This window comes from Erithacus rubecula (genome assembly GCF_903797595.1).
Source record: "Erithacus rubecula genome assembly, chromosome: 3".
NCBI lineage: Eukaryota > Metazoa > Chordata > Aves > Passeriformes > Muscicapidae > Erithacus > Erithacus rubecula.
In genome coordinates this window covers 73,364,251-73,386,181 of record NC_136689.1, presented here as the reverse complement: position 1 = coordinate 73,386,181, position 21,931 = coordinate 73,364,251, and the positions used below count along the sequence as shown (strand labels likewise).

The window sequence follows — 21,931 nt, the reverse complement described above, 5'->3', positions numbered from 1 at the left end:
AGAAAGCAAGAAACAACTAGACTGTAAATAGACCATAAAAGTCAATAAACAGTATTCCAATACGTATTTCCAACACAGACATTTTCTTTTTAGAAGAATTCTGACCATGATGTCATTTTTAAACCCAGAAAATTTCTACTGCTATAAATAATGAGGAAAGAAAAAGCAAAACACCAAGCATTATAAATTTGAAATACCTGTCCTGGCTTGGCATTTTCACATACAGATGTCTCATATGGAACTGAAATTTCAGGAGGAAACTCATTGACGTCCAAAATATTTATTATAACGTTGACTTTGCTGGTTAATAGTGGGTTACCTATAAATAATTTTAGAAGGAAAGTGTTATGTTAGTTGTCATCATCAGTCCCATAAGCTGTCATAAACCTGTGATCTCCATACTGTGACACACAAAAGCCCCTGACTTCCATTAATTTCTGATTTTAACTAAGAAGCAAACAGAACCAGCTTCTTATCAATTTGTACCAGTCTTTGATCCATTACTGTTCATGGGTTAAGGAATCAATCAATGTGATTATGTTTATCAGAGCATAAATGGAAAAAAAAAAAAAAGGGGGAATTGTAACTGCTATTAAGGATGAAAACTTTTCTGAGATCACTTTTCATTAAGGCTGTGGAAAACACTTCCAATGATTAAAGCTGAACTCTGTTTTCCACAACTAAATGCAGAAAATCAGTATTTGTTGTCTAGCCATTATTTACATCTTCAAAATATCAAGGAGGCAAGCATAGCATAACAATTTTGAGGATGGAGAAAGAGAGAAAGATTTGAAAAAAAAAAAGCAAAATCTTGCTGAAAGCCATAGAGAGTATTAGCTTTAGCAGTGAAACATGCACAGATAGCATTCAACTATTTGACCATGATGCGGAAAGTATTTCTTTGCTGCAGGCAGCAAATAATTTTGTGCAAAGGAAATGTTAAACAACAGTATACACCACGTTTTTTGCCACTGTCCGTTCTCTATAGATAGTCTTCATCAGTAACTAGATGCATTTTATAAACAAGTTTACTCACAAATACAATATGTGACAAAACAAAGACACTAGCCAATACAAAGCAGATAATGTTCTCTTTCACTTTATGCTGAGACCTCCTGCAAAATAGCAAGTACATGAAAGATAGTATAGGTGATGAGTCAAAAGTATAATTATTTTATCCTTTTTCTCTTAAGATGAGTGGAAGAAACTGTTTACTACTAAAAAAAAACCTATTTTATAAATCAGGGTGATGGAGAATGATAACATGGGACTGTGTAATAAAAGAGGTGTTGTCTTGAATTTTCAGGAATAAATCATTGAATCATAGAATCATAAAATTATTTGGTTGGGAAGGAATTTTTAAGATCATCTAGTTCCAAGCCCCCTGACACATGGAGACCAGATTGCTCAAAGTTCCTTCCAACTTCGTCTTGAGCACTGCCAGGGTTCGGGCACCCACATCTGCTCTGGGCAACCTGTGCTAGTGCTTCAGCACCTTCACTGTTAAGAACTCCTATTTCATATCCAGTCCAAACCTACTCTCTTTCAGTTTGAAGCCATTCCCCCTTATTTTGTCACTACATGCTGCTGTCAAAAATCCAGCTTTCTTGTAGGCTCCCTTCAGGTACTGGAAGCACACAAATAGGTCCTTCCAGAGCATTCTCTTCTCTAGGCTGTAAATGCTCAATTTTCTCAGCCTGTCTTCATGAATGACATGCTTCAACCCTCTGATCATCTTCATGGCCCTCAATGGACCCTTCAAATTATCTGCATTGGGCACTTGCTTTTCAGTTTGTATAATCTTTGACATTTCTTTTGTTAATAACTAACACAGCAAGGGGCAAAGTCTCTTCACGTTGTCAATATAAAAAAAATTTCAAGATTTCTTCCTTATTCTTAGGAACTACTAAATGCAATAATAGTTTCAGGAGACTTGTGTCAAAACCAAAGATATTCCCCTAATGATTTCCTAGCTACATAGGACTAGCTGCAAGATGAGCTTTGTTTTACCTATTTAGAAGTAGTATATAAACTGACCATGTTATAAACACAGCTTGGAATCTAGAAGACAAAAAAAACCCCACAGATCACACATTTGTAGTGCCTACCTATGAATTTAATAGACAAATAAATAACATTTAATAGAGAAAATATGTAATGACATCTCTGAATTCTCATTAGTTTCCAATTCAGCATCCCTGCTTGCAGAATGTCTCTGTGGAGAAAGGCATAGTCCAGTATAGTCTAAGATGCAGTTTGGTCTAGCAGCTAGGAATTAGACACTCATTCCTTAGGTGCCTGAAGAGCTGGAACAAATCTAGATCACTTGTTCACAATTGAATTGGTTCCTTTTTATAACAGGAAATAAATAAAAAAAAATTACTAAGAAGTTATTTTATTCAGTAGAGGGCAAGATCTCTATAAAGAGATCAGAAAATCCCTGAACAGGTCAAATTCACACAGTGACTGGGAGAAACAATCTGACCTAAAACTTCCCTCCTAGCAGTACTCACTGAAAGGGATACATCAGTTCACATGGAGTAACTCAGGTTTTGCTTTAGATGTTTTTGTGTGTGTGTTCATTTTAAAGTACAACACTGAGAAACGGATTCAGGAGACATTGTTCAAACAGATTAGAGATTAATGCATCACCACCAAAATACAGGCATAGATGTTAATTTCCTTTTAGAAATATGTTCAGAATGCCTTTCCAATAAAACAGTAAATGTATTCAAAATTTATGCATCATGAAGCTATCAGATGATTTTGATAATTTCTGTTAGACATATTCTTTAAGAAGTTTTTTAGGTCATATTTTTGTGAAGTTGCTTGTCCAAATGACTTTTTTTCTGCTTTTTTGCAACAGTTCAGGTAGTATGCGACCTATATTTTTAAAATTAACAAAAGGATTTGACTGTTTTCTCCATCAAAATCACAATATAGCATGATGTAGAAATATATATGAATATGAGTATGCTTCTTACATTTATTTCTCACTGATGTATCTGATTTATTCTCTGGTGTCTCTTTGAAAGATATATTAGAGGCCAAAATCTTTTATTCCTAAATATTTCAGCAAACTAGAATTTTACCTTGCATAAATGGTCTGGAAAAGTCAGATATGAAAGTAAACAGATTAATCAGACTCTACAATCAACCTTTTTCAGGTTTTCATGTTGTTTATATGATTTTCTTTCTGGTTTGCACTGACATCACTTTAGCTTCTTGTGTATATAAACGATGACTGCAAGAAGATTGTGTACAGCTTTGAATTAATACATAATACCTATAATACATAATAATAAAAGATCTGTAATACTTGATGGGAACAAGCAAGAAGAATTGCATTTAAAATACTACTTTGCAGACATGACCTCAATTTCCTCTGTTTTTTGGCTGCTGTTTCTCTCAAAATCAAGTCTTTATGAACCCTGTGAACACAATAGTGATGTACATGCTGGTATTACTGAGTGAGTCACTAAAAGCATCTGCTTATGCCTTTTAAACTCAGATTACACAGATGAGAAGACAAACTGTTTAAATCATGAGCCTAGAAATTAAGAAATTTATTTCATGTTTCCATTCTGCCTGGAAGACACAGGAAAATTAATTAGCTTTATGAAATTTATTTTATCTACTTAGTTAATTAGTTGACTTCATCTTCCCTTGTTTTATTTTTTTCTGTCTGTAAGACAGTGACCATCCTGCTTCCTTCTTTTGCTTGATTGCCATCATATGTCAACATCTTGATGATTCAAAGCTATCATAGCAACAGAAAACAAGCAACATTCTTGGAATAATGGACATATGAAAATCCAAGGTATCTGAAAAAATAGACACTGACTATTGAGCAGAACTGCTGATTCCTTAAACCCAGTTATGGTATGCAGGAGAAGATCAACTCCATCTTGACATTTAAGGTTTTTTAACATTCTCAAAATTTAGGCCTAGGCATAGGTGAGTTGGGAAGATGGTTTGGACAGGAAGGTATATCACTTTATTTCTATTCTTAAATTATGCCTTGAGGACAGGAAAGCAGAAGTCAGCTCTTATGCATTTTATCTATCTCCTCTTTTGTAAAATGGAAAAGATCACTTCCATACTAGGAAATTAGGTAGCATATGGAGGAATTTTGAACACTGGACTGTTATTTTTTTATTCCACTATGATCTTATAACAGTTCTTGATACAGTTTTGGCCTGGGGCAACCAGCGGTCTTGTGGACAATTCACATGCATGTGCTGGGAATCAGCAAAGGCAGGAAATACTCTTAAAGGATTGATTTACATGTGGGGACTATGGGAGGTAAGAAGGCATAGAAATAAGCTACTTCATGCCAAGTGGCCTTTGTGCTTGAAATTAATGAGAGCCATGTTTAATTTATTAGTTTGGATAGGTTTTGTGTCATCAAAAATGTTCAGAAACAGCAACTATGCAGGCTACTAGGGTGTTGATTTATCCTAAGAGCTAAAAAAACAAATCAACAAGCCACAATTAAATTAGTCAGATAATGAAAAAAGGTACAGAGGAATTGGGAAGTGAAATGGGAGAAAACAATATGAGTCTGAAATATCCTCCACCTGCTCATAGACTTTGTTCTATATAAACCTTGAACTTTATTTTTAGGAATGGGTTAGGTATGTTCTGCATTCAACTGCCTTCATATCTGTCTCACCATCTGCATGTCTGCAGAACAGCCATCTCCTGCTTAAGAGCATCTCCATTCAGTGACAATTCAAGAAAAGGTAGTTTACAGAATGATCATTAGGATGTGCCTAAAAAGTGTGGGAAGTATTTTTGCTATTCTCTCACAATAAGAAAACAAAATTTTATCAATAAAGTTTTTTAAATAACATAATCTGACTGCTACTAGTTATGAGTCTATTTATTTATTTTTATTTTATAAGGAAATATATATATATGTCTTTATAGAGAGATAATGTCATGAGGAAGTGAAAATACTTCAATAATAATACTGTCTGCTCTTTTCTGAAGAAAGTTTATCCAGCTAATACCAATACTGGGACATGTTTTTACAAAGTCATGCATATATCAAGGCATTTCTCTGGTTTTTTTCTGTGATAAGGGATGACAGTTTCAGTTTCTATGTCAGCACTGGACAGCATTTTTTAATATCAATATTTCTTCAAATAAAACAATTTCCCCTCAATCTTCTTCATTTTTTTTTTTCTCTCAAACCATTATTTTTGTTTTTGTGCAGTGTGTCATCTCTCAATCCTCCACCTTTATATTACACTCTTAGTGAGACAATTACACATAATGTTTTGACAGTTACTATACCTCAAATGCCCCGAATTTCGCCAGTTACTGGTATAGTAGAGATATGGCAGTTGTTGTTACCATTATAGATAATGGTCAATGTATAAATATTTTGGGATATGCTGCAATGAAGCACAGATATGTTTTAGGTGCAGGTTCTTAACATAGCAATTGATAAAATTGGGCATTTCAAAATACATAATATTTGTTACAGCTCTGCTTAAATGTCATACTGTTGTATATATGTCCATGGACAAACATTTCAGGGATTTAGACATCTTTAATTACTTCTGAGAATAATAAACAGATTTAAATCAATTTACTAAAACTGTTTCCTTACTGAAGGAAAAAAAAAAAAAAAAAAAAAAAAGAGTTGCATATCAAAAATGTCCTTTGTCCACAATTAAGTCTAAATAGTTAAGCTCTACTGAAACGTAGACCATGATGAGAGCTTCTTTCTGCATTTGCCTCCCTTTCAGTTTCTCTGGAAATAAATTATAATTTTGCCAGATTTTCTTGGAATATACACTGCACTTGTATCTCCACGGACTCAACCACTTCTGACAGTTTAGGCTTCTCTGTTAGTGTATGTCTTTTTCAATCTATGGATAAAATTCAAGTGTTCATTTGACTGGTGGTCTCTATATTTTCAAGTTCCTAGAAGTGAACCCATGGTTCTTTTTGAAGAACTGCAACTGAGAATTTGATTTTCTTTATCTGGAATAATATTTACCATCTCTGCTTCCCAAATCTCCCTCTTCCTGTTAGTAGGATGTATTAACTTTCAAAGACTCGGCCAAGAAATACATTGAGGCAAACATGTTCTTTGCTACAGAAACTTGTCTTCTCTGACACATAGATGACATAGAATGAATAATAAATACAGCAGGACCCTCTTCTACAGCCTGTTGATGTCAACAGAAAGAATTCTATGGCCTTTGCACAACTGCTAATTGACCAAAAATTCAAAAATGTATTCAATGCATGAGGTACACCTGAGAGTTATAGTTTGACAAGACCATGAATGAGAAATGCCATACACATGGATGGCAATGAAGAAAGTTGCAGGTATATGATATATTGGAAGAAGGGACTTCTCATAAAAAAAAAATAAAGGCTATGTAGAAGACGCAGAGACAAGAAATTGAATTATCCCACCACAAATCACATAGAAGGGGTTAGGCATAAAATTTTGGGAAGAGAGAAGGGACAAGAGCAGACATGCAGCACACAGATTAGTTCATTTAGGGCATTATATCTTGACTTAATTTTAGTGTACTTTTAATATGAGTATCAAATGACCTTTTACATTTTTCTGCCTTCAAAAGCACTTTGACAGATCTGTTATTTGTCTAGCCTAATTTCATATGAAGTGACTTACAAAATCAGAAATCAAAGCTGGAAGGTACCCATACAGATCCTCATGCTCAGCATGCTGACAAAATTATTTTCACCTTCTAAGGGAACTATGGTTATGTGAGGTCTGCTAGCAAAACATTACTAAACAGGGCTGATTGAACATCACAATTATCCTCACGAGTCTTGGAAAATGATATTCATTGAACTGTCTTAAATACTCTTGGCAATTCAAGCTCTCTTCACGTTATATTTATACCTGAGCATTACATTCTGAGAAAAACACCATATTAGCATATTAATTCAGTTTGTGTCATACTTACTAACTTTACTTGCAATTATAGAGAAATTGTATTGTGCTGTGCTTTCTCTGTCCAGTAATTCATTAGTAGCAATGGTTCCTTCAGTAGCATCTATTGTAAAGTAGCTGTCCACATCATTCTTCCAATCCATGAAGTATCTGTATGTGAAAAATATTAAAGAAAGTAGATGCAAATGTGCAAATAATACTCATTTATCATAGCAGCAGTGTAATCGCCTCAAGTTTTATTTTTCTCTTTGCAGCTATTACCATCCTTGCAGGAAGAAGACAATAAAGAATGATTTGTTTATTTCTTTTTTTGCCGAGTTGGAATGCTCAAGGGGAAATGGCATATAATAAAAGGCTTAGTACTCCTGGTGTTCAGATTATTTGAAAATCTTGAAGTCCCAAGAAGATGATGCATATCTACTGTGACCCTGATTACTTATATCAGCCATTTTGGAAGCACTACTCAGGCTTAGAGAGCAAAAGAGAAAAGGTATGTGAAATAGGGCTTGAGTTAGGGACAGTGATGAAGAATGTGCCAGATCTGATCTCTTTGCATCCATTTGTAGCTGCAGTGAGCTGGACATAGCCTCACAAAGAGATGACCAAGAGGATTTTGGCAAGGTAACAGCAAGGGAGATGGAGAAGGGTATACTTATTGCCACACATCTAAGAATCAATAAACAGCAATTTGCAGTTTGTGAAGAATACGCACCTTTCACTGGACCTGTGAGGAACAGGGAAATACCATTGTTTTATGTTGTTTTGTTTTATTTTTTGTTTTCCTGAGCCTTAGTTGTTAAAAAGGATGAACATAGAACAGCTTTAAAACTAGAAATGTCTACTTATTTCTTATTTTTCTCTAGCGAGGAATAGAAAGCAGAGATGCACCTGTAAAAATAGCTGCTTAAAAGCAGTGTGATAACTATCCAAACCCATTTCCCTTAAATGCTAATTAATTTGAAAGTTTATGTTCACATTTGATGCTACTGTTTATAGTCATAACAGATTAATATTTTTTTCTGATGCAATTGCCTCCAGCTACTAATTTCCTTTTCATTGTTAGTCTCTTCATATCTTGATAGTGTTTCTCAAAAACTAGGCAGGATGAAATTGAGGAAGCCATTTGTGAGCAGTAGGCAATAAGAACAAAATGGCACTCACCAACAAGTACATTCACAAGATTATAAAGCCTAGAGAACCACTCCTATGACACCTCATTTCATTCAAACCAATGAGAATAAGAATAAAATTTGCTTTTTTCATCTCTAATTAGAGTTATTTATGTATTTAATTTAGACGGAACAGAATGATAAGCACTGTAATTGTTTACTTCTGTAGAAGGAAGCAATGGTAGAAAGCAGTACTTTTCATAGTCACAAAGAAAATATTTCTACTTGGTACTAAGAATGCCAATAGCTCTGGAAGACTTGAAGAGTAAAAAAGGCACAAATAAGGTGATGTGCTTGTCTGGAGACATTTTGTTCAATCAAAATCACACAAAACCTCCTCTCTGTAGATAAAATAGGTTATTTGATCAATTGACAGGCATCATTACCAGTTACTGCCTTAACTGAAAAGCCTCAGAAATGTTTTGCTAAAGGCAGCATGTATCTTTTTACATAGCTGAACAGGCACATTTTCTTGAATACATTATTATCTACCCATATTTGTAATTTCAATCTCTTTGTTCAAAATTTGTTTGACATTAAAATTATGAAAAATATATAAACCATTTATTAGAAATATCATTTCCCTAAGATACTCTCTCAGGACCAGCAAAATTACTCTGTCAGGCTTTGCATGTTTAATAAATTATAATATCTTCCAAAATTAAATACACAGCAACACACAAATAAATGAGTTCAAAGCGTGAGAAAGTAACTTGGCTTTTATTTCCCCTTAGGAAGATTAACTTTGCCTGAGTACCCTGCACATCACAGTATGAGCCAGGAAAAAAAAGTACAGGCTTTAATTCAAAGCATTTTGTAGGGGATGGTCTCCTCTAACAGGAGCCTTTGAAAGTAGAGAAAACATATTAAGTATGAACACTGCTGTGTTTGAAGTTCAAGTATGGATATTTGTAGGATTAGAATCTGATAGAATCAGAAGCATTCACACAGGTGATTAACTTCATGCACAGGCCCAGTATGCCTATTCCTAAACATAAGCATAAACAGGATTAAAGTCCACAGCACGCACAGCAAGACTAGCACTTCTCCTGCTGGTACTTATGGCAGAATTCCTCATGGCTTCCATGGAAATGGGAATTGAACAATTTTATAAAAGCAGAACTATAGCAGTTCTTCCAAATTCATTGTGTTCACTTTCATTGTGCTAACAGTGTGAAAACTATTATGTCATCAACGTTAACACTCTTAGTATTTTTTTTTTTTACTTATTTTAATCTTTAGAGACATCCCTTCCTTCTCTCTCCATGCACATAAGCTTAAATTAGGCATGCTGTTTCAGCTTCTCTCATTTTTAGAATCCACATATTCGATTAAATGACAGAAGGGAGAGTTAGAGGCAGAATTATCAGAAATGTATGGTCTAAAACAGATCAATTTATGGGAAAAGCTGCAAACAAACATCCATTCTTCCTCCTGTCATTGGCTGTCCTTGTATAGCACCCTAAAAAACGTACCTAGCAGAAAATCATCTCAGCCACAGAACTGCTCCCAGATACATCAGTAAGTGTATAAAGCATAAGAAAATAATGAATTGGACCCCACCTATCTGGTCTTACATGGGAAATTTTTTGGCACTCCCCAAGAGGAGGTCACTTTTGGTAAAGGCTCTAAGGAAATCCAGTTTCCTTTAACAGGCAGAAATCACTCTTTCACACACCAATGCTCAGTGTGCAATTTTTTATAAATAGGACAGCAACAGCTAATCTCTTTCTAAGACCAACTGAATAGTCTAAACTCTGTCCTTAACATGGAAGAAATTATTTGAAGAGGAGGAGAAATGGGAAAAATGCCTCCAACCAGAAAAATCAGTAACTTTCTTGAGACAGTAACTTTCTTGTCCCAAATATCTGGGACATTTCTTGTGAGATTGGGATACACAGAGGAGCACTGCTGAAATACTGGTATTAGGACAGCTGTCTAGATCTTCCAGTCATGGTATAGCAGTTTGAAGCAACTGAGGTTGGTTTATTTGACTTCTCAGGGTGCCTGCAAGACTGACCATGGATAAGTGCACTTATCCTAAGAGGCATTTCCTTCCTTGAAAAGTTAGGGAGAACTTACTTGTTAATATAGGACAAAGCAGAATTATTTTTCAGAAGACCTGAATAGGTCTGCCTGGCATTTCTTAGTACCAGACATTGATATCATTCATATTCACTGTCAGGGAGTACAATCTGACTTACATGTCTCCCTGAATATCCTTTCCAGCAGAGAAGCGTATTCCAGGTTATGTTGTTGAAGGCAGGAAATGTATGGAAGGATATATCTTTGCTAACACTGTCTGAGTTTTCTCAAGAATAGCTGCATCATGGAGGATAGAGGAGACAGAATGGAAGTATTAAGTTTATAAAATTATAAGATTCAAGCCTGCAAGATTCACCTATAGTCCACACGGACTTCTTAGGAGCTCCAAGAGCTATGGCACTCACCCTGGCACCCAGTGAGGTTGCATGTCCCTCACAAGCTCTCACAGATCAGTCCCATGGAAGAGGACTCATCTGGCTGATAGAGGAGAACAGCAGAGACTGAGCTGGCTCTTGCTGCAGCACACAAGATGTCAGTGCTTGATGGAGTGCTGTTGAACACGTGAGTGACAGCAGGTCATCCTTGGGAGGACAGCAGGAACTGAGCCATTGGGCAGACAAGTGCAGTTGCTTCAGACTGTTATGCCATGAGTAAAAGAGTTGGACAGCTGTCCTGTGCTGCTGGAGAAACCTGTGCTCTGAAGGGATGGGAGGTGGCAGGATGTTAAGGAGACTGTGAAACTTAGAACTCGGGATGTAATTTTTGGTCTTAAACATGTGGAGGGGAAGATTTCTCCTGCCTCTCATGGGAAATGCTTGTTCTTGATGTTATGGTCATGTAATTTAAACCAGGAAATGAACAAGGTAAGATATCTAAAAGTGTGTATGTTATAGAGGAAGAGAAGACTGCTTTAAAGCTACATTGGGAGAATTAAGGCTAAATACCAAAGAGGTAAAAGTCAAGGATTGACCTTAAAGAGTGCTAAAGCACAGACAATAGATAAGGTGCAAGATAAAAAGGCAGTGGCAGTGTAAGATCAGCACAACCAAAATTAGGCATTTGAAGATTAATGAGTTCTGATCATAGTGCCTTTTTGCTCAATAAACATTTCCTAAAAAAAAAATCCTATGGATTTTTTTTAGTTTGAGAGGGGCAAATAACCAGGTCATAGAGGAACTTTATAAAAATACCTTCATTTATCTCAACTCACACTTTGCTGATGTAAAGCACATTGCTTACTCTAGTAGCTAGCGACTTAGAACACTGGCTTTTTAAGGAAAAAGATTGCAAAGAAAGGAAAGGGAAGAAATAACAATTATCTGTAATGTGTTAGGTCACTATTTGTGTGTATAAACTTAAATTATTTAAACTGCTTTCACTTTCAGTTTTATTTAAATATTAAACTGCAACTAAATGAAATTCAGGGTCCATGATAATTTGGGATATATAAATACCATCCATCATAGCAGAAATAATAAGCAGTAGCCTAAAAACATTTGGAACATAAATTAAAGCTAAGAGAATTCTTTTGGGAATTGTGATCAGTTACTATTTTTTTTGTAATTCCAATACATATATAATTAAATAGATGAAAGAAACATTAAAGGAGGAATGGCAAAAGAGGTGAGGGACTGGAAAAATACAAATGTAATTCAAGCTGTGATGAGACTACCTGAAAGCCCAAAGAAATTTTCATTAGCAGAATAATCATATGCTGTGGCTTAAAATTATTAGATCTCTGCAAATAACTGGATGTTAAGAATATGACACCTCTACAACACAATTTTTTCCTGGGCATTATATCAATAGATAAATATAAAAAAGTTAGAGGAAGCTTACAGAAAAGCAAGAAAAACTGTTTTGGGTCTAGGAACTTCCAAGTTAGGAGAAAAGATTAAAAGAACTAACATATGCTTAGCTTGGATAAGAGATGAAAAAGGAGAGGCAGGATAACAGCCTACAAATAACTGAGTAGCTTCAACAGCAAAAAGAGGAGGGTAGGATTATTTCAACACAGAGGAGTGAAGGGACAAAACTCAGAAGGGAAAATTTATGTGCGGTAGTAAATCTTTCTGTCAGTGATGTACATTATGCTGCACACCAGAGGAATGACAGAAGTGCTGTCACTTGATACTAAAATAGAAAGCTGGGTAATGTAATAGAAACTGTAAAGGAAATTTCTAGATAGGTCTAGATAGGTGGAATGACAATCCTTATAGTCTCTGTAATCATAAGCTCTGCTAAATAGAAAACAGTATAATCATACCAATCATACTCATCTTAATGCACAGTTAAAAATACTTTAAAATATAACAATGATTTTTGGGTCCTTTTGAGATTGAATTACTTGTTTCTCATTGGCGAAGTGATTTTTCTGTTTCCATGTTTTAATAATGACAGACTTCAAGTTAAGCTTGAAAGCAATTAAGAAGTTAGAGACTGAAAATATATTGAAGCATACAACCTACATGTCTTCTAAAATCCCATCCTGCCACTAAAATTTCCTTCCTGCAACTCTAAATCCATTCACTGAGTTATCATTGTGCAAAACTCAAACAAATCTTATCACCATATTTACGTGCACAAATATGAGAAACTTTAAGTCAGAACTTTATCAATCTTCTCAAAAGTAAGTGTTAAACTCTTCTGTTGATTACTGGAAGTGTCTTCAATTCCAGTTAACATAGAGGAGTCATTTCCATGATTTTGCTAAAGGTGCAATCAAGAATTTTTTAAATGAGTCCCCAGTGTAAAAAAATATTGAATCAAATAATCCGGCATAAGCTTTTCCAATTATTGACCAGGTCTTTTCCTTGCAAAAAACGGTACCAGAGTGCATAGGTCCCTGCTCTCAGAGTCCCAGGCACCCATGGCCCAAAGACTTGCTGGAGGAATCAGGTGCTTTGTGCGAGCTGCACCACAAGGGCACAGGGACTCATCAGCTACAAGAATTCGTCAGCACAGTCTGCCAGGCACTTGTCTGCTTTGCAAGTTTCTCAACAATGACAGATTTCTGCTGTCACTGTAACCCATGCATGCCTAAAAAAGTCATTAAGTTCAAACAGGAATAAATAAATTTAGCAAAACACTTTAATTTTTGTTCTAAATAATACAGTCATCTGAGTATTTACAACTGAATAGGATTGTTAAATTTCTAGTCTTTCTCAGGGCTACAGCACTTGAAGCAATATTATATTAATTTAGCTCCTTTTCTATGCCTCCTTTCGACTTAAAGATTACTCTTGACTGTTTTTGTGGCTTTCTATTAACTTAAAAATGTTGTTTCCCACAGTTTTATAGGAGCAGAAATGCTAATATTTTTCTCCTCTGTGCAGCATGTTAATATGAAATTAAGTGTCATGTACTACTTGTTCAGCAGTAGCAGGAAAGTTCTGCATATAATTCTTGTCGTCCTGTGCTAATACAATTTCAATAATTTTTAAGTGCCCCTTACACTGTACAACCCAGAAGCTATTGCGCTGTATCCATGCACACTATCATGTACATTAAATATTAGATATTTTGAAAATACCCAGTGTTTAATAGTGTGATATTCTTATTTAAAAAAGTAAATGCAATCGACTTACTTATTTTCCCATAAAAGTATCATCTGCTATATAAATATCAAGAGCTATTAGAAAAACTTTACACTAATAAGCAAAATAACATTTGAAGATTTGTTGTAAAATTTGCCTGTCATTAATCAAAAAAAGGATGTTTTTACATAGCAGATGCTAGATCCACTAGGTTGCAGGGTGTTTTTTTTATATGTTTTAAATAATTTATCAAGCAATCTCCCTTAATTGCAGCAGAAATTTTCTGTACCTTTGCTGAATATCTTCGGAACACTGCTGAAGCATTAGAGGTCAAAGCAAAGGAAACTTGGACTAGTCTGTCAGATCATATCCCTTCAGTAATCCTATGGATTCAAAGTAGATCCCAGAAGAACCCTACCCATGGAAATACATAATTGTCTCAAATAAGTTGATTTTGTTATTCTTTTTTTTTTTTTTTCTTTTTTTTTTTTTTTTTTTTTTTTTTTAGGAGGAATATTAGAAACAGAGAATAAACAATAACCTACAAACAAACAAAAACCCCTCAACGGAGAAAACCCAGTTCTATCTGAAGTCTGAAAAGGAATCAGCACTGCTATTCACTACTGACTATTGCCATAAAATTTAAACATGAGATCTCGCCAAAGTGCACAAGCAGATATAGTTATGGAAGGGCTGCTGGTGTTGTTTCAGGTTAAGTAGCTATGTCCTATTCTGAGCTCCCTTCCTGCTTTGAATCAGCATTATCCTATAGTTCTCCCAAACGAAAATTTCCTTTTCAAATGAATTGGTTTCAGCTGCTTTATGACCTAACCAGTGTCACAAATGGGTCATTGCTCAGTTGTGCTTGCAGAACTGATCTCAGAAACCACCTCAAGTATGAAGCTAAATTGGCATAATAAAATGCAACCAAACGTGAGCAGCCAATGTAGTTGATCTAACTTGCTCTAAGTGGCTTTACTGTCATATAATAACATACAACCAACAAGGGGAGCATACATTAAAAGTTTTTAAAGTCATTGCTTTGTTCCAAGGTATCAAAAATTAGAGATGCCCATGTGGGTGATGTTATAAATTGGTAGCATTTTCTTTATACCACATCACACTTAACACACCTAAAAAATGCACTCCCAAGTTTACTGACATGCTAAAATATTTCTGTCAGTTTAACTATGATTTTTCTTCCATCATTTCCCACAAAAAGCCATATTCCTACGTGATTTTGCAGAGATTTTCAAATGCACAAAACACTGAGGTAAAGCTTTTGTGATAGTCCAGGCTCACTGCTTTTGAAGATCCCAGTGAGGTAATGCATTTAGTCTTTTAGGAGGGATAGTTTTGCATTAGTTAAAGTATTTTGGATTAAAAAGCAGAGAACTCTGGGATTAGTTTGACAGAAGCCCAAATAAGTTGCTGTCTCTGTACACTCTTCCAAAGGAGAAAATAGAATTTCTCAGACTGCTATCCTGAGATCTGTACTTGAGCCTTCCCACAACGAGTGTTTTCTCTACTGCCTGTCAGTGGTGATGCTTAAGAGAAGCACAAAGGAATTGCTACACTTTGAGAGAAGGTATGAATGCTTCTTGTCATTGTTCCATGCCTATAATTTTCATGTCTTTCATATAACACTTGATCTCCCACAAGAAAAAAACAGTTTGAGTCTTTGGCATGCTACTTGATGTGGTTCACTTCATATGTGGCTCCCTACTTCTGTGACTTTAATCAGGAGGTTGAAGGTTTAGTGATATTAGCAGTCAGTATCTTACTTGGTCTGGAATGAGCAGTGTATCTGTGCAAATAAATTGTACTTTGCTCCTTGGAGAAGATTATGCCAAATTAATTGACAGGAAAGCAGTGGCTGCAGGCAGCCAAACTAATGATGGGTCAGAGTCAAGCGAGGGAAGCTGTTAAACTTTTCATAAACCTTATAAATCTTACATAGGAATTTTAGTAAAACATGCTAGGTAATATAAGAATTAAAGTGTGCTGCAGTTCAGTTATCAGCCCTTCCAAACTGCCAATTCTGCCTGTCTACAACTTCCTGTGATGTCTCTTCCCTCTGCCTTTAAAGGTTTTGTTCATTTGCTTATCTGACTCTCCAGTCAGCTCCACTGTCTGCTCTGGATTTCTCATTACCAGTTGAGTATCTTATCAAAGGCTGTTGTCATTTGGAAAATGCATTGTTTTTATTCAGTCTCAACATCATTTTTCCTGCTTCATTGAGCAGGCAGAACTGCAAGACAGCCAGGCAGAGGGAAAGCTTTGTCCTGCAGTTTAATTAAGTCTCAGTTTTTGGACTGTGAGCAGCAGTAGAAGGCATGTTGGACTTAACACCCTCTCTCCCAGTTTAGCAGTCAATCCTGCTATGCTGGGAAAGCAGTAGAGTGCTTTCTATATCAGCACCACACATTACAGGCCATGAACACCCTTTCACCCTGATTTTGAAAGGTGTGCATTTGCCCTTGCCCTGCTGCCCATGGTCTGTTCTTTCCCCTTTCATCCAGCCCACAGCAGGAGGAACCCATCACCTGCATTCTCCAAGGCACATGGACACCAGAGGGCACACTTCATGGTTGGTGAAGAAGAGAAGGGATCTTGCTTTGATAGTTTTAGGTGGGGAAAGAGAATGCTGGGATGAGTGTCTGGAGTGTCTACTAAAGGGCAGAGTGAGTATAGAAAGATGGAGTAAGTAAACCTGAATGGATACCTCAACCCTAAAGAAAGCCAAAAAAGGGAAAGCAAATGCTATGACTCCATCAGATAGTCAGCCTCAGTAGAAGCCTAAAATTTACTTTGCACTTGGGTGCATCTGACATAAACCCCAAAGGACAGGATAAAGGTGCTTCCTGGGCTGCTATTCCCATGTCTCTGGCCTGGAATGCTTTGTCTTCTGATAAAGTGCTAAGGCATTAAATATCATAAATACTATAAAGGTGAGCTGGCTTACTGGCATATATCCAATATAAATAATCTTTGATTGTTTTCTTTTGCATCATATAAATACATAAATATTAGCTCTGTTCTATACTTTTGGAACCAAAATCTGAACAAACATCATATTTTTTTTTTTTCCATTTAAAGAGCTGAAGTAAAATGCTGATGCTGAGACAATCAAAGGAAAAGCAAATAAAATAGCCATGCTGAGTCTAGAGAAAACCGCAGCACGGAGTAAAAGATTTATTGCTTGCTTAGATCATCATTTGGGGCTCTGTTGGATTGCAGCTGGATCTGCAAGGGGAAACAGTGAAGTCAAGAATTGGAGGCTTCTTTGTGCTGGTTTGAAGCTGGTTTGGTGATGTGCTTATAAAATAAGAGATTATTCAAAACAGCTCTGATGCTGCAGAGCTGCTGCATTTTCCTCTTTCATTTCTCCTCCCCAAGCCTCTGATGTATCAAGGAATGCAGAATCTGCAGAGGTCAGTATAAGTATGAAGTCACCTTTTCAAAGGTTTTATGAATTTCATGAGGGCACCAGGCAAAAGTTGCTGGATAAGCATCTCCTTGCTCCCATTTGCATGCTGATGGTCTGACCTGAGCAACATCAGGTCCCATCACTTATTTCTAAAATGGGTTCCTCTATCCTCCTATCTGAGCTGAATGTCTTTGCTGTGTTTCCTAAACACTATTTTCAGATTTCTTTCTAAAATAATCTGTAATTATAGACCTGTATACTTACTATTTCAATGCTGACACCAATCTTTTTAGCCATCATAGATTCCCTTCCTTTATTTTCTGCAGATTCTGTTCCAGCTTATTAAAGATGGATGTCACAGAAATAGAAAAGGGTAGAGAATGGCAGGGACCTCTGGAAGTCATCGGGTCCAAACCTACTGTTCAAGTAGGGACACCTAGAGCCACTTCCCCTGGACTAACTCTAAATGTTTTTTTTTTTTAATATCTCTATAGAGAGACACTTCACCACCTCCCTGAGAAATCTGTGCCAGTGCTTGGTCAACCTCACAGCAAGAAGTGTTTCCTGTTCCTGATATTCAGAGGAAACCTGTGTTTCAGTTTGTGCCACTGCCTCTTGTCCTGCCCCTGGACACTGAGAAGAATCTGTCTCCATTCTCTTTGCACCCTCCCTTGAGGTGCTCCTATGTGCACTAAGTACATCTATAACTGTAAAGAGCTTCTTGAGGCTCCTCTTCCCTGGGTTGAACATTCCCAACTCTCTCAGGCTTTCCTCACAGAAAGAATACTCCAGTTCCTTCATCATCTTCAAGGCCCTTGGCTGGACTCCCTTTAGTATGTCCATGTCTTTCCTGTACTAAGAATCCCAGAATTAGGACACAGTAAAAGTAGAAACATCTGAGATCTGTTTGCATCTGGAGTCAGAATATGACTGAAACTTCCAAACACAGAGATCCTAAAAAGTGTGAAACTCTCAAAATCCCAATTGTTTAAACTCTATTTAAAAGCCTGAAAACAAAAAAAAAAAAAAAAAAAGAACAAACAAAGTGCAAAATATATAAGAAACTCTGTATGCAATAACTATTTAATCTTGATAATAAATTTGAATATTTTAGGTCAGGGAAGTATGCTTGCAAACAGACCCGAAGGACAAATTCAGAAAGAAAGGACTTGGAATTTGACTATGTTCAAATGGTAGTTATCCTTATGGAAAGGGATGAAAAACCTTAAATAAAAAATATTGGGAAGCTTTTTTATTATTCTATACTAGTGAGATAGCTTCAGGGTCAACTTGGTGCACCAAAGTGCAGATTACCACCTATCACACTTCCCTGTAGCACATAGGTTTTTCTTAGACATAGCTTTAAATCCTGAGTCCTCTTAATTCTCTGTCAAGCCCTGAGAGGTTCACCAATTGAGGTGATGTGATAATAGCTGTAGCCATTAAAACTCTATTTTAATCTCACAATTTCTTTCTAGAATCCTTGAGAAAACCATTCCTGAAGAAATTTGGAATAACAGTTCTTGATGTAAAATCAGGAAGACTATTATTTGAGGTAGAATTACAGTTTGTGCCTCAGGGATGAGAACTGGCTTTGTAAAATCACATCACCAGGTGGTACAAGTGCTGTGAAATAAACCAGAAACTATAATGAACTATTATGATCATATTGTTCCTTTCCCCTCACTTGGGCTACTTTGCTGTTCTCAATTAATTTAAAAGCTTTCCTTGCCAGGTTGTTCTTTGCCTTGGATTTGAATGCATACTTCTTGATTTTCAGTATCCATTTCCTTCACAAACAGGCCATTTACTTAGAGCCGTAGTCCATAAACTTCTTGGGACTGCACATCTATTTCAGTTCAATCTCCTGACATTTTATAGCGTAATATGACTGCATATGCCAACAGAAGATCACTTGCTGTTTTTTACAAGCTTCAGTAACTTGATGAATTACTGACTGTAAATAAAGGTTACTGGCCTCTCTCAGTTTTAGACTTTGTTTTCAGTTGCTTTTGACTTGCTGGACTTAGGAAAAAAATATTTCACGCTTCAAGTGCATCCAGGATTTGATCTAGGAAAATTTATACATGTCAAATTATTCCCACCAGTCTTTTACTTGGGAAGGTCTAATTTTTCACTTTCACAGTCTTTCTGACTTGTGCCAGAAAGTACTTACCTTTGCTCCATGTTCCTGCCAGCCTCGAGAAAACCCACACAGATCAAAATGTCAGTCTGCATGTGTCCCAAAATTGCAAGGAAGGATTTTTAACGCACGACTCCATCTGTTTCCAGTGAACCTGCTGCAGCATCACAGAGGGCTAATGAGTGACTACATTTACCTTCCCCACTGATCATGCCTGATTGCTTCAGCCTTAAGTGTATAGATTTAAGACTAAGGGTAAGACAAATTCACACCTTATTTGTAGTTTCTCCTTGTAGTAGCTCCAAGCCTATCACCAAATCAAGGTACCACACAACCTGAACTGATACAACTGAGCCACTAACTAGCTGAGCTCTGATAACTGTCTGCATGCATCTAATCCATTGCAAGTGCAAAATAAAATGTGGTAATTTAGACTACCATGAAGGGGATTGCCAAAATAATTTGTTATTTACACCTTATTTTATGGTAAAAGTAAGGCAGAAATTGCTGCCTGAAAAAAACTTTTGATGGACATTTATACACAGAAGAGAAAGATTTTTTTGCCTTCTGTTTGAAGAGAAGTCACTTCTCTGTTCAGTTCCTTAAAACCACTCAGTTGCTGAGGAAGAAGATAGGTCAGTCAAACCTAGACAATGGCAGAGCAGTATATGGGACCACAGGAGATAAACTTACAGGAAAAGGGTGGTGGAGTAGAGGATGTGATTGCTTGAGGTCATGAAGATGAAGTTTAGGAGGTAGAAAATAGAGAACAGAGGAAGAGTCAGAAAGTGGGGAGAAGTGGGAGCTGGAAGCAGGAGTTCATTGCCCCGTATCATATCCAACATTGCTGAAAGGTAGGTAGATGGGAATCTTCTTGAGTATATGGTTGCTTGGTGCTCAATGAGCCAAATGAGAATGGAAAGGAGAGGATGGTGAGGAAAGAGCAGATGTGCCTGCCAAATATACACCTTGGGGTTCAGAGAAAATGTTGGAGTTTCTATAGTTTTCCAAAGAAGATAAAGTAGCTAGAACAAAGTGAAACAAATACATGAAGACACAGATCAAAAAAATTCTGTCCTCAGCAGAAGAAAAGAAGAGGGTAGAGCAGGAGACCAATGAAGCTAATGGGAGATGATTCAGAAGTAAAAATACAGAAACCAGCCATGGGAGAAAGAAAGACTGTAGAATAAGAGACTACCATCAGACAGAGCATAAGAGATATAAGAAAATAGTGGGCTGGTAGGAGCACAGAAAATTATACCAAGGCATCTGCAGCAGAAACTGAGAAGTAGTTCTGTAGGGATTTGAATTAGATAGTTTGGATAAATTAGAATTCATAGAATAGAATCCTCTTATGGACTAGAGGTTTTAGAAGTGGGGTGTGTGACAGGCATTTCATAAAATACAAAGGATGGAGTATAGCTAAAATTGCAGCAGAAACCAACAGGAGGCAACAGGGCAACAAGTGTGCAAAACCACCAGAGCAGCTGAAAAGGAACAAAAATTAATGAGTCTCAACTTCTCTTATCTGTACAAAACTGACTTGTTTCTCTCCAGCATGATACAATACACAGAAAAATCGCTGTCACCTAATCTGTTATTAAATGAAGGCACTTAAGGTGCTGGAACTTGATGTCTCAGATTTTCTAGATATGTATGCATCTGTAAGATACATTTTAATGTTACAGGGTGGGACTTTTCTTTCTGAAGAATAAGTAAATTTAAAAAATGTAGGCACAAAAAGTTGGAAGAATTATGGGACTGAAACTCTTACATACTTCAATTTGTCTTATTGGCGCTTGTACATTAAGATATGGTGTTCTAGGACTCAGGAAGAAATCTTTATTTTCTTAATCTTAAAATGACAAAGTATTTTTCTGGGAAAACAAAACCCGTTCTTATAAGTGTATGGACTATTGTAAACTAGTTCAGAAAGAAAAAAATATATTTTCCTTTCGAAGCACACGAAGGTAATACAGTCTTATCCCTAAGATGCTGAGAACAGGAGTTATCTATGTACAAATGGCTTTTTACTTTAAAATCAGTTTCATGACTCTGGACTTCATCATGAAAATTCACAGTCCCCACAGCTTTCCTTCTTAGAGTGGCTCTTTTGGTTCATAAGGCAAAACTCCTGAGGCAAGCAGAGAAGACCTGAAGGGCAGTGTTTTGGCACAGAATAAGAAACTCATTGTTAATTAGAGTCATCTGGGATTCACATCAGGGACAATTATCCTCTTATACTTTATACCAGAATATCATTTCCATGGAAATCTGACAACTTCAGACATGTCAGTGCAAAGTTGTTGAACTTCTCACACACAGTTAAAAGGAGCTCACTAGGAGGTACTGCAGGTAATTCAGTCCTGCCCTCCATTTCTGCTTTCTTGTCATTTAGACAGCTTTGTCTATAACATTCATGCTGTATGGTCACATAAAACAGTGATTATTAGGAAGTGCTAAAACCCCTTGTTCCAGAAATACAAGGATCTCTACCAAAAACTTGCATAGTTACAAATTACAGATTTTGTAACACACTAACAAACAGCAGCTTTTTTTCCTCCCAGTCATCTTCAAACAGTAATAAACTTAGAGGAGTCTGAGAAGAAAATGAGATCAGAGCTGTTTTTGCAAGTGCTTTGGGATTTTTAATGGCCAAAA

The 21,931-nt window shown here is 36.4% G+C and overlaps 1 protein-coding gene across 1 annotated transcript in view; it reads right to left on the bottom strand.

The window, feature by feature from the left end:
- CDH12 (cadherin 12) overlaps window positions 1-21,931 on the bottom strand; it is a 526,003-nt gene that overhangs the window by 10,446 nt on the left and 493,626 nt on the right. The window contains exons 9-10 of the mRNA XM_079302853.1: window positions 6,960-7,096; window positions 198-319 (exon numbers count right to left, since the gene is read on the bottom strand). Coding sequence (XP_079158979.1) covers window positions 198-319; window positions 6,960-7,096 — 259 coding nt within the window. The remainder of the gene's footprint in view (window positions 1-197; window positions 320-6,959; window positions 7,097-21,931) is intronic.